Here is a 12,586-nt window from a genome sequence, read left to right as displayed (position 1 = left end):
ATCTGTATACATGTATAAAGTATCTTCAAACAGTTCAGAGAATCGTTGCATTTTTTTCTCATCTCCATCTTCAACCAGCAAGAGATGTGTTTTGACTCTCGTAATTTATTTATCAACATGAATAGTACTCCATCTTCATTTACTATGGATTACAGGAATTTAATAAATTCTAATTTAGATTTAAACACATACCAACAGAGTGCACTAAAATCAAAACTTTCAACCAATCTTTTTAAGTTGATATACGTCAATTAATATTATACATTTGTTCTGTGTCCAAACATACATGTGCAATTAGACTTATATTTTCAAACATTTCAGTGCCAGAAAGTGCAGACGTCTGGCACATAATATCAGTAGTTAATAAGTTAATAACTGGATGTTGACTGCGTACTTGTGTTGTTGACAAGCAGAGAAGAAACTGTACTGGCTTGGAACATCCTGTGTAAAAGAAGAGTATGTGTACATGTCTACGGTACACTTATGATCCATGTGCACCTATCAAACATTGTAGTGTATTAATCTTCACAGTATCAGGTGGAATATGGTTTGGGTATGAATCAGTTATCTATTCTGTGTTACTACATGTGAATACTTTGATGTTACCTAAGTAGAAATTACAAACATACACATGGCCACGTCCACCTGCACAAACACCAAAAGGATGATCGACACCGTCACTTGCTGTAAGTAAGTTCCTAACAAACTGGCCTGACTCGGTCAGATGAACCACATTATTCTGAGAGTTGACAGCAACCACAATGTCACCTGTGCTGGTACTTGTGATGCCCACAGGAAGCACCTGTGTTGTGCGTCCTGTCGGGGAGTAGATGAACACAACGTCCCCTTCAAATGTCAGACACAAGACACGCTATGAACCATAGTCGGACACAAGAATATTTCCTGTTCTTGTGGTGCAAAGAAAGAGAGGCCTCTGCAGGATCTTCGTTCCACTAGAGAGTGGGCTGACTGACCTCAGTGCGTTTACTGTCATGTCCAGAATATCCACACAGGGAGGAGACTTGGAACCTGCTGCAAGTGTTGATGAGGTCAGAGATGTTATACCATAGTAATGTTTGTTTGTTGTGATGGTTGACAGCAGCACCAGGCCAGGGTTGACTTCAACCGTTATGATTGTTTTATTCTCTACAGTGACAGCCACTTGATTGTGTTGTAACTTTGTCAGACCCCACGGGTAGCTATCCAGGCTGAGCTTGCTATGGCATGACTGATTATCTCTGGTATAGAAAGACTTCACACTCATGTTGATATTATCTGTGGTTACAACTGTATGTGTATCATGTATCACTAGCGCTGTCACGTCAAGAGGCAATGCATCACTCTGATCCCCTGCTTCAGTGACGTTGACCGTGTCTCGTAACACAGGTGTAGCCGCCAGGTCCAACACACCCTCATACAGAACGTCTATCTCACCCAGCTGTAGATCGTCCACTGCTCTACTCAGCTTGTCCGAGTCCTGTCTGAACGTGATCCTGGCTATTCTTCCCTTCTCCTTCAAGTCTGTGTGTCCGACATCCTCCACATCACCAGCATCACATCCCTGGTACATCTCATACACATCCATGTCACATTCAGATTGTAGAGTCTGGTCAATCAGTTCAGCCTGTTGTCAGTACATCTGTACCGATATTTCCCCTGACTTAATGTCGGTGTTCAACTGTTCAATGTGCCTTTCTGAGATTTCTTTCAGTTGATCAAAAAGTTTATTTTCCTTAAGAGTGATTGTTTCCCTCGCCCTTCTTCTGGAAGACTTGATCTTCGATTCCATTTGGACATATCGATCTTTCTCAGTCATGACATTTGATTTAACTGTATCGACTTTCTTTTCAATAAGATATTGTTTCTGTCGTATATTTTCCTTGTCATTTCGCAGTTTCGATTTTAAAGCAGGCAATTCCGACTCTAGTATTACAACCGACTCGCATTTTCTGTGATAGATGACACAACAGGTGTGACAGATGACTTTCTTGCAATCTTTGCACAGGAATTTCACGCATTCGTCCTTGTGTTCACTACACATGACTTTTCGCTTCCGGGGAATATTGACCTCGCCAGAAAGGTCAATTACGTCATGATGACGAGTGGATGGGAAACGTTTGTGCATTCTAGAACATCGGTCACACAGGGATTCGTCACACACTGAGCACCAGACAGATGCAGGAGTTGTCTCCCCTTCTGCATGACAGCAGGTGCAGTTTGTTGTATCTTGAGGGAAAAACATACAAGAAACATTTAGGATCTAATTGGCAATTTCCAAATTACAAGAACAAAGGAGTTCATATAGAGAGGAAAGTTTACTTTTTGTCATCATACTTCAAGTACCATATAAAACATGTCAAGATATGTGGCTGATCCACTATTAAATATTCTAGGATTGGTTGGCTTGAATACCAGATTATAATATAGGCCCCTGCAATAAAAAATGTAATTGCTTTTCAGGAGAGCAAGGAGAGTTTTCTTCAAAATCTGATGACAAACAATCTTTCCCAAAACATCATTGTCTCTAGCATATATTTTTTGAAGATTACTCTTTAAAATCAACAGACGATACTGTTCATGCCGCATATACTAACGTGGTGGGGATGTGAAATAAACCACCCAAACCTCACCTCTAGATCCCGGACCAAAGGAGTCCAACAGTCCCTGGATGACAAAACTTGGCTTGACGTCATCCGCCCATTCCTCCACTGGTCTGTCAGGCTCAGACACTTTCGTCATCTTGCTGCAGAATTGACACAGAAGAGACTTGGAACTGATGGCTTCTGGTTTGGTTTTGGTGTAGTTGACGACACATTTCCGACAGAATGTGTGATAACACATAAGCGTGAATAGGTTGTCAAACACCTCTGTGCATATGATGCATGTGAGGAAATGTTCCTCCAGTTTCCGGGACGTAGCCATCTACAAACAGACCGATGGTCAATGGTCTATTCAAAATTGGAAGTAATATAAATTAAGAGAATACATGCTGCAAGATGGATCAAGTAGAATTAACATAAAGAACACGTTTACATTTTTTAGATCTATTGTATTTCTTCACTAATTTGCATTTAGTGTATACTTATGAACACTTAGATCCAACAATACTCAATTAAATTAAAAATAGCATACTATAGCAATAGCCTTTATGTACTCAATTAGGATTTGTTGGATGGATGCATCAATAAACAAAATTCCTGAATTAATATCATAGGGAATTGATGGTCAAAGTCCTCTTCATTCTGTGGCCGTCGTGTATCGCCGCGCTGATAGTTAGCTGACCTACTTTTGGGTTCTCATTTGCATAACGAAAGTAGAATTTTATCAATAGCTTTGAGCGAAAACAAACCAGAAAATATTTCAATACATATGATTAATTTTCTCAAAAATGAGTTCTATGTATACACATGTAGGTATGATAGAGTTAAGGGTTATATCTCTGGAGTCAGTGTATCTATATGACAACACACGTACGTGAGGTTAGAGAAGTGGATCAAGTGTACATAACGATAGTAGACAGAACAATACGCGCCCGGGTGTTCGACACGAATGTGAAGCTGAACCAACACAACGGCTGAATTAGTAGCTTAATTTGTCTTCACAGACTCTCTACATATCTCTCTGTAATAATGTGACTAAAGCATGTCATTATTAGCGTTATATTACACATAAAACCAAGTAGATATCGAGTGCATGTCACGTCACCTCACCTTTTCTTCCTGGATTCACTAGGGCGGTGAAGAGGGAGATTGGACCCTGATATGAATGGCTACAGACTAAGATAATGAATGAGGTTTCACAGCATTGAATGAGCATCATAAATACTAGTATATAACTTGCAGATTTATTTTTATAATGTAAGAAGGAAACACATGTGATGGAAGTGTCGTCGTCACTTGTACTTCAACAGTTTGAAACAAATTCATTCTGTTTGTTATGAATATGCACATTGTTGATAAACACTTACATTTTCAATGATCATTTGACTTTAGCAAGCCCGTAGAAAGCCATTTTTTCCTGTAAGCCCGATAGGTTGCAAGGCTTTACACTTTGATAGTATACGAGCGCTTGACCAACCTTTTTTAGCACAATTATGTGTAAGCCCGGGCTTTTCTATAATGGTAGCTACGCCCCTGGTAAGTGAACATATTTGTGGTTACTATCAATAAACTCCGTACATGTTGTGCCTGAGTTTGAAGCAATGGCTAACTTTAGTTTTTGTACGCTAACTCAAAAGATCAATAAGTAAAATGATTTATCAATATTCAGCCATATCACGGCAGGAAGATACCAGAAACTGGCATAACACATTGTACTATCTGAGTAATCGAACCCAGGTCTTCTTCGTGATGACCCAACGCTTTAACCACGAGGTTACCCTGCTATCCCTGATGATATGAAGGACTTTGTTCTAACCTCTTGTTTTGTTCCCTTAAAATGGGCACCTGTTGGGCTGTATGGTAGAGTCATGCAACTTTCCCATCTTACTAAGCTACACAAGCTGATAACTACACTGCCTGATGATGTCTATAGCTAACCAAGATATATGTAAATATCGAGTGTTAGGTATCTGATTTTGTGATTACTTTAAAAGCAAAAAGAAATAGTTTCAGTCTGTTTCCTCTTCAACAGAAAATTACAGAAACACAGTTTGAATACACAATGCCATTCAGAAAGTGTTGTCTAACGATTACACTTTCTCAGTAGAGAAAAGATTCTAATATTTTGTGGAGTACGATCCGAGATTCCAAGCCACATTCTCAGAGTCAATCACCTAATGGCTAGCTCTAAAATTTATAACATTCTTAATTTCGCGGCTTCAACAAAAAATGGAAGTCGGACAAAAAGTGTACGAAAATGTATCGAATCAATAATGAAGCTGACTTAGACCATGAAGGTACTTGTTTCGTGGTATGGTGTAAGGGAAGCAACTCTTACCGTCTTATTATGCCATCCCACCTGCTAGCTGCACACTAAAAAGGCATTCACATGTCAGTCTCTTTAACTGATCCCGATTATTTCCATGTCCTCAAATGGACGGAAAACTCACACTCTCAGAGTCATTCATCTAATGACTGCGGATTCCACAAAATATAGAAGTCTACAGACTGTCTAGATCACGTAGTTTGTGATGATTACACAAAGCCAGATACTGAGTAAGTAATTGTGTGTTAGTACTGCTTGTCTGTTTGGGTCAAATGATACCGATGAATCACAATCTAACACCCAAATCGGTCCATGATCAAACATTCATTTCAAAGCAGTGTGTGATGAAAACATCAGAACAACTATGCAAAAAAATTTATAACGTTTGTCTCAAAATAGAATAGCTACTTTACAAACTATCATTTTTTTCTTTGAAGTTTTAGGAGGGTAAAGTAACAGTGGTACTGTTGCAGGAACAGCCTCAAGGGAGGGGAGCACGTGCAGTTGGGACGTCACATCAAGCATGGCCAATCGTTTTTATTAACACGGTACATGAGACAATGAAATTCACCTCTGACATCAGGCCCATTTTTTTCAAAGTACATGTATATGACTTTTTTAAGGCAAAAGTTAAAGTGGGCACCTTAAATATGCCCTGGGTAAATTTGTTGAACGCACTGCATGTGCAGCTGATATGAAAGGGTTCACACATTGTAAACATATTTCCAATCGAACTCCAGTCTTCAGCATGATGGGCGAACACTTAACCACACGGCCACCCCTACCTTAAATAGTTGGGTGTTTTGATTGTGACATAGTATGTCTTCAGTCAGTATAATATATGTGTTAACCTTAGAACAATATATTGTTTTCTCTCTGTAGGATTCTCGGAAACACAGTCCTTCCGCATCTCTTGTTTGTGGCTTTTAAGAGGATCGGATTGTGTGTCTCGATTGATTCCCCGAGATCTCGCTCATGCTATCAATCATTGGTCTAGACTCGAGTATCTACAGGCCGCCCTCCTATACCTGGAGCGTCAATGCATTCGGCGCAAAACAACACACAAATGCCATCTCCATTTACTGCCTTCCCCTCACAAAGTTGAAAGTGTTAATTGTTCACTTCATATATGTCATGTGATGCATACGGTGGTGATTCAACGGTCTGTGCCCGTTTAGGTGTAATAAGACTTAGAAGAGGCATGTACGTTTAATTTGAAACTGCAATCTATAATTTAAGGTGGTGAAAATATTTCAAACATGCTTTTGTTTTCATGACTTCTTAAAATATTCTTTAACCTTGCTAAGTATATATCACTGGACATGGAGATTATTCTGACCCAGAGTTTTACTATAAAACCATGCACATATTATTGAACAAAAAGTGAAGGTTCGCTTTGTTCTCGTGTGTTGCGTGTTGTAGTGTTTGTAGACATTGTTAAACAGCCTTGTGCTTGTATTGCAATGTTTCTTGTAAGATTCAGTTGAGGGTGGGTACTATAGTTACCATGACGACGTGCTGGCTACATGGTATCGTTTTGACAAATCTATAACCGGTATCAGTGTGGCAGTGTTTGTAGACATTGTTAAACAGCCTTGTGCTTGTATTGCAATGTTTCTAGTAAGATTCAGTTGAGGGTGGATACTATAGTTACCATGACGACGTGCTGGTAACATGGTATCGTTTTGACAAATCTATAACCGGTATCAGTGTGGTAGTGTTTGTAGACATTGTTAAACATCCTTGTGCTTGTATTGCAATGTTTGTAGTAAGATTCAGTTGAGGGTGGGTACTATAGTTACCATGACGACGTGCTGGTTACATGGTATCGTTTTGACAAATCTATAACCGGTATCAGTGTGGCAGTGTTTGTAGACATTGTTAAACAGCCTTGTGCTTGTATTGCAATGTTTGTAGTAAGATTCAGTTGAGGGTGGGTACTATAGTTACCATGACGACGTGCTGGTTACATGGTATCGTTTTGACAAATCTATAACCAGTATCACGGCGAAGCAGGTAGGATTCCCGATGTGCCGATGAGATGTAATTCTGTCACAGTGAACTACATGGTTTATATTACTGTAGCCACTCCTGGGCCACCAAAGACAATAAAGAATTTGTTATCCATGAAAATGTTTACATTGCGACTTAGTGAGGCAGAGCAGACTTTGTGTCCTCAAGTAGTCGACAGGTCTGTTAAATGCAACAGTCTCTTGTTATAGCGACAGTTATTATCAAACACTGAAATAATAATATACACTACATTGGCACTCGTCTTTCACACATGTGCCTCTGTGTGTACTCAAATATATTAAAGGTCACATGCAACGTAAAACACAACTTTGCAGATTCTGATACCTTTCGTTATGGACTTACAGAAACAAATCATCAAAACTGCAAATTCAACTTATAAAGTTGAAAAATAACGCGATGAAAAAAAACGCGCGAAATCGTAGTTCAAACGATTCACTAATTTTCCCGCAGCGTTTCGTGGGAATTCAAGTGGTTCCAACAGCTGGGCTTGCGCGCTCATAGCACGTGCTCAGTGAAAAGGTTCGCGCAACTTGGAAGCGGGTTGTCCGGTGAAGGCCTCGGTGAAGGTTTTGGTGTGAGCCATTTTTCTAATGTTTTGTTTATAACTCACAGGCGCGAGCTTTTTATATGTTATGACAGTAAATTAACTGTTTTATATAATTTCATTTGTCTATTTCACCACACGTTCTTCTTACCGAGTCACCTTTTCAGTTCGATACTTAAAAGCAATGTCATTATTTAGCGTTGACAGAATTTCTAACTGTGATATAGATATGTCGTTGTCACAGACAAAAACTCGATGTCTTGTATTTTGACACCTGTGTGTCTGCCTGCCTGTCTGCTAATGACAATATTCAATACACAACTGCGATCACTGACCACATGCAATTTGAACTTAACACTCTAATCAGGCTATACACCATAAACAAAATGCATTGATTTATGGCCCGAGGTCGATCTCTGTCACATTATGTAATTACACAGACAGGCAGGTGTGATACTTGAACACATGACATGTTATGATGTCTGTTGATTGCAAAATGTTATACACAAAACATGAGCATGTATTTACAAAACACAACATCTCTATATATATGCAGACACAATGAGCCGTGAGGGCATCTGCAAATAAACCAGCCGTTACACTTGAGTGCACACCCACTCGCTCTGACTGGGTTCGGTATCCCGGCTGCTTCGTTTCTTGAGAAGTAAACCCAAGTACACAATATTGCACAATTGATTTGCGATTGTACACTGACAATTTTGTTTATATGTTTTTTCATAACCAGCAATGTATATTATATGTCATGAATAAGTGATAATTGTGTTTTAATTATGTTTAACCTTTTGGTTGCATGTGACCTTTAAGGTACCGACACGTGTACTTTACACATGTACCCAAGTGCCTCTGTGTGTACTCAAATATATTAATGTACCGGTAAGTCTACTTCACACATTTACTCAAGAAGGTGATTGGTCTGTTAAATGTGCCAATCCTTTTTGTTGTGACAGTTAAAGTGCCCGGTAACATTGGAATAACTCTGATCCGCCACTTGCTCTTAATAGATATACTCAAGTACCTCTCAAATATATCCAGACATTCTGTCTACACAAAGTATATTTATTTACACAAAGGCATCCCGGTACATTTATATGCACAAAAGTACCTTGGTATCTTTGTATACACAAATGTGCCCTGCTACCATAGTGATTTGTGTACAAAGACTGTCTTTTGTAGATAAACCCTCTCTTCGCTCTCTCTCTCTCTCTCTCTCTCTCTCTCTTTCTCTCTCTCTCCTCTCTCTCTCTCTCTCTCTCTCTCTCTCTCTCTCTCTCTCTCTACATCTCTTCTCTCTCTCGCTCTCTCCTCTCTCTACGTGAACATCTGGTATCATCATTGTTTGGTATTCTATCACAGAACATTTGTACACAACATTCCGGTTGTAGCATATAAGTCCATCATTATGGACTCTGAATTGTCGGTTTTATTTGTAAAGTAGTGCTCAAAAGAAAATATACAGTGTGTTTGACCAAACTTGAACAGAAAAACAAACATATATAAATGAACATTATTCAATTCTACAAATTCATGCAAAGTCAAACGTACCCTTTGACTGACACTGTAACACCCGTGGCATCAATGTCTGATATCTTACACAAATCAACGTTTATTCTGCAAAGTGTCCTCAAATGTTGAATCAATAGTAAGTGTGGCCACCATTGGCTTCAATACACTCCAAAACACGTCGACGCATTGATGACGTAAGACGACGAATGACGTTAGGCGTGGTCCGTTGTCATTTCTGTAGGAGACATTTTCCCAGTTGTTGAGCGGTGACATGTGGCGCTAGTAGTCGTCTGATTGTCCATTTAGGTCATTCCATAAGTGTTCTTTATCTTTAGGAACTCATGCATAGTATAGTGCATAACATTACCTCTCGTTCCATGTTTATGTAGCCCTTAATGATTGCTATTGCTTATCTTATTCGTTAAGTTTCGGTATTGATCTGCTCTCATATCCACAAGTCACTGAGGTTTTGCATTTAATGCAAAATAATACATTACATAGCAAACACTATCAGTTTTGCCTCATCTGTATACATGTATAAAGTATCTTCAAACGGTTCAGACAATAGTTGCATTTTTTTTCTCATCTCCAACTTCAACCAGCAAGAGATGTTTTTGACTCACGTTATTTATTTATCAACATGAATAGTACTCCATCTTCAGTTACTAACGGTTACAGGAATGAACTAAATTCTAATTTAGATTTAAACACATACCAACAGAGTGCACTAAAATCAAAACTTTAAACCAATCTTTTGATGTTGATATGCGTCAATTAATATGATAGATTTTTTCTGTGTTCAAACATACATGTGCAATTAGATTGATATTTTCAAAATTAATTTCAGTGCCAGAAAGTGCAGACGTCTGGCACATAATATCAGCAGTTAATAAGTTAATCTCTGGATGTTGGCTGCATCATTGTGTTGTTGACAAGCAGAGAAGAAACTGTACTGGCTTGGAGTGAGCGAGTGAGTTTAGTTTTACGCCGCACTCAGCAATATTCCAGCTATATGGCGGCGGTCTGTAAATAATCGAGTCTGGACCAGACAATCCAGTGATCAACAGCATGAGCATCGATCTGCGTAATTGGGAAGCGATGGCATGTGTCCACCAAGTCAGCGAGCCTGACCACCCGATCCCGTACGTGGGCTTTTACGACAAGCATAGTCGCCTTTTATGACAAGAATGGGTTGCTGAAGACCTATTCTACCACGGATCTTCACGGGTCGTACTGGCTTGGAACAGCCTGTGTAAAAGTAGAGTATGTGTACATGTCTACGGTCCACTTATGATCCATGGGCACCAATCAAACATTGTAGTGTATTAACCTTCACAGTATCAGGTGGAATATGGTTTTAGTATGAATCAGTTATCTATTCTGTGTTACTACATGTGAATACTTTGATGTTACCTGAGTAGCAATTACAAACATACACATGGCCACGTCCATCTGTACAAACACCGTACGGACAATCGACACCGTCACTTGCTGTAAGTAAGTTCCTAACAAACTGGCCTGACTCGGTCAAATGAACCATATTATTCTGAGAGTATAGAGCAACCAGAATGTCACCTGTGTGGATACTTGTGATGCTCCGAGGATTCACCTGTGTTGTGTGGCCTGTCCGGGGGTAGGTGAACACAATGTCCCCTTCAGGTGTCAGGCACAAGACACGCTGGGAACCAGAGTCGGACACAAGAATGTTTCCTGTTCTTGTGGTGCAAAGAAAGTAAGGACTATTCAGGATCTTCGTTCCACTACAGAGTGGGCTCACTGACCTCAGTACGTTTCCTGTCATGTCACACCTTTAGATCCAGGACCAAAGGAGTCCAACAGTCCCTGGATCACAAAGCTTGGCTTGACGGCATCCGCCCATTCCACCACTGGTCTGTCAGGCTCAGACACTTTCGTCATGCTGCAGAATGGACAGAGAAGAGACTTGGCACTGATGGCTTCTGGTTTGGTTTTGGTGTAGTTGACGACACATTTCCGACAGAATGTGTGATAACAGACAAGCGTGCATGGATTGTCAAACACCTCTGTGCATATGGTGCATGTGAGGAAATGTTCCTCAAGTTTCTGGGACGTTGCCATCTACAAACAGAAAAAGTAAAAAACATTTGTGATAGCCACTGAGGGTCAATGGTCAGTTCCAATTGTTTATAGTAGAAATTAAGGCAATTGATGTTGCAGGATGGATGAAGTATAATTTTTAATGTTTGGATATATATCGTATTTTATCATTCAGGTGTGTTTAGCACAGGCTTATGAATAAAGTTTTGTATATGTTTTACTATTTATCTAAAACTCAACCTGGATCCATCAATTCTGAATTAAATTGAAATATTACGATTTCAATGGCTATTTTACGTAATACATTAGCTTAAGTTTCATGAATACATCAATAAACAAAAACCTAAATAATATCTTAGGGAATTGATGGCCAAAGTCCTCCTCATACTATATCGTCTCGCTGATAGTGCGCTGACCTGCTTATGAGTTAGACTCTTATCAATAGCTTTGAGCGATAAACAAACGCACACATAATTTAGTAGATATGATTACTAATAATGTATCAAAAATGGGTTCTAGACATAAATGTAGGTATAGTAGAGTTAAGGGTTATATCTCTGGGGTCAGTGTATCTATATGACAATAGACCTACGCGAGGTTATAGAAATGGAGCAAGTGTACGTAAAAACAGTTGACAAAAACAATGCACTGTGGTGTACGACACAATCGTGAGTGAGTGAGTCAACCAACATAACGGCAAAATTAGTAGTTTAATTTGAGTTCAATGACAGTGCATAAATCTCTATGCAGTAATGTGACTGAATCATGCCATTGTTAGCGTAAAATTATACATAAAACCAAGAAGATATGGATTGCATATCACCTCACCTTTCCTTCCTGGATTCACTATGGCGGTGAAGAGGGAGATTGAACCCCCTTGATGAATGGCTACAGGCCGAGATAATGAATGATGTTTCACAGCGTGAAATTACCATAACAAATCTAGTCTATAAACTGCAGGTATATTTTTGTAATAATAGAAAGAAAAATTCCAATGGAAGTGCCTTTGGTCTCTGTTTGAAACAAAATCATTCCGTTTAAAAAGTGCTATAAAAAGGTACATTGTTGATAAATTTACATTTTCAATAAACATATCACTTAAGTGAACATATTTTTCATCACTATAAAAAGATCCGCACACTTTGTGCCTGAGTTTGAGGCAAATGCCTAACTCTAGCTTTTGTACATTAAGTCATAGCATCAATACGCAAAATATAAAGACAGTTATGTATGGAAAGAGGTCCTTTGTCCACACATGTTCAAGATAGCCTTTGAACTGTAGCTCTTTACCATTAATCTCATCTTTATCTTGTGCGCTTTGAGCATGCTTTAGCATGGATATATGCGCGTAACAAATATGCTATTATTATTATTATTATTATTATTATTATTATTATTATTATTATTATTATTATTTTATCAATATTCAGCCATATCACTTCAGGGAGATGCCAGAAACACATCGTACCATCTGGGTAATCG

The 12,586-nt window shown here is 39.0% G+C and overlaps 2 protein-coding genes across 3 annotated transcripts in view; both read right to left on the bottom strand.

The window, feature by feature from the left end:
* Positions 1–1,388: 1,388 nt before the first annotated feature.
* Positions 1,389–11,125, bottom strand: LOC124260361 (E3 ubiquitin-protein ligase TRIM56-like). Of its 2 annotated transcripts, none has more exons than XM_046694657.1 (2): positions 10,837–11,125; positions 1,389–2,226 (listed from the first exon to the last, which is right to left on the bottom strand). In XM_046694657.1, exons 1-2 carry the CDS (start codon positions 11,123–11,125, stop codon positions 1,631–1,633), a joined length of 885 nt encoding a protein of 294 aa, XP_046550613.1. In that variant the 3' UTR covers positions 1,389–1,630. The 2 variants fall into 2 exon arrangements, with proteins under 2 accessions (XP_046550613.1, XP_046550612.1); XM_046694656.1 differs by lacking the exon at positions 10,837–11,125 and adding an exon at positions 2,631–2,937 and having other exon boundaries at positions 1,394–2,226.
* The window catches only part of LOC124260356 (tripartite motif-containing protein 2-like), a 40,423-nt gene continuing 37,985 nt past the window's right edge, over positions 10,149–12,586 (bottom strand). The window contains exon 3 of the mRNA XM_046694647.1: positions 10,149–10,295. The gene's annotated coding sequence lies outside the window, so the exon portion shown is untranslated. The remainder of the gene's footprint in view (positions 10,296–12,586) is intronic.

The sequence above is a fragment of the Haliotis rubra genome, unplaced genomic scaffold (genome assembly GCF_003918875.1).
Source record: "Haliotis rubra isolate DU_JTF1 unplaced genomic scaffold, ASM391887v1 Scf76, whole genome shotgun sequence".
In the NCBI taxonomy this organism is placed as follows: domain Eukaryota; kingdom Metazoa; phylum Mollusca; class Gastropoda; order Lepetellida; family Haliotidae; genus Haliotis; species Haliotis rubra.
Note: the sequence above shows the minus strand (reverse complement) of the source record. Positions and strands in the feature narration are given on the sequence as shown.

Coding starts and splice junctions, on each gene's coding strand:
- LOC124260361 (XM_046694656.1), bottom strand. CDS start 2,922: ATGGCTACGTCCCGGAAACTGGAGGAACATTTCCTCACATGCATCATA. Junction 2,227..2,630: donor CTTTGGTCCGGGATCTAGAG/GTGAGGTTTGGG, acceptor TTTTCCCTCAAG/ATACAACAAACTGCACCTGC.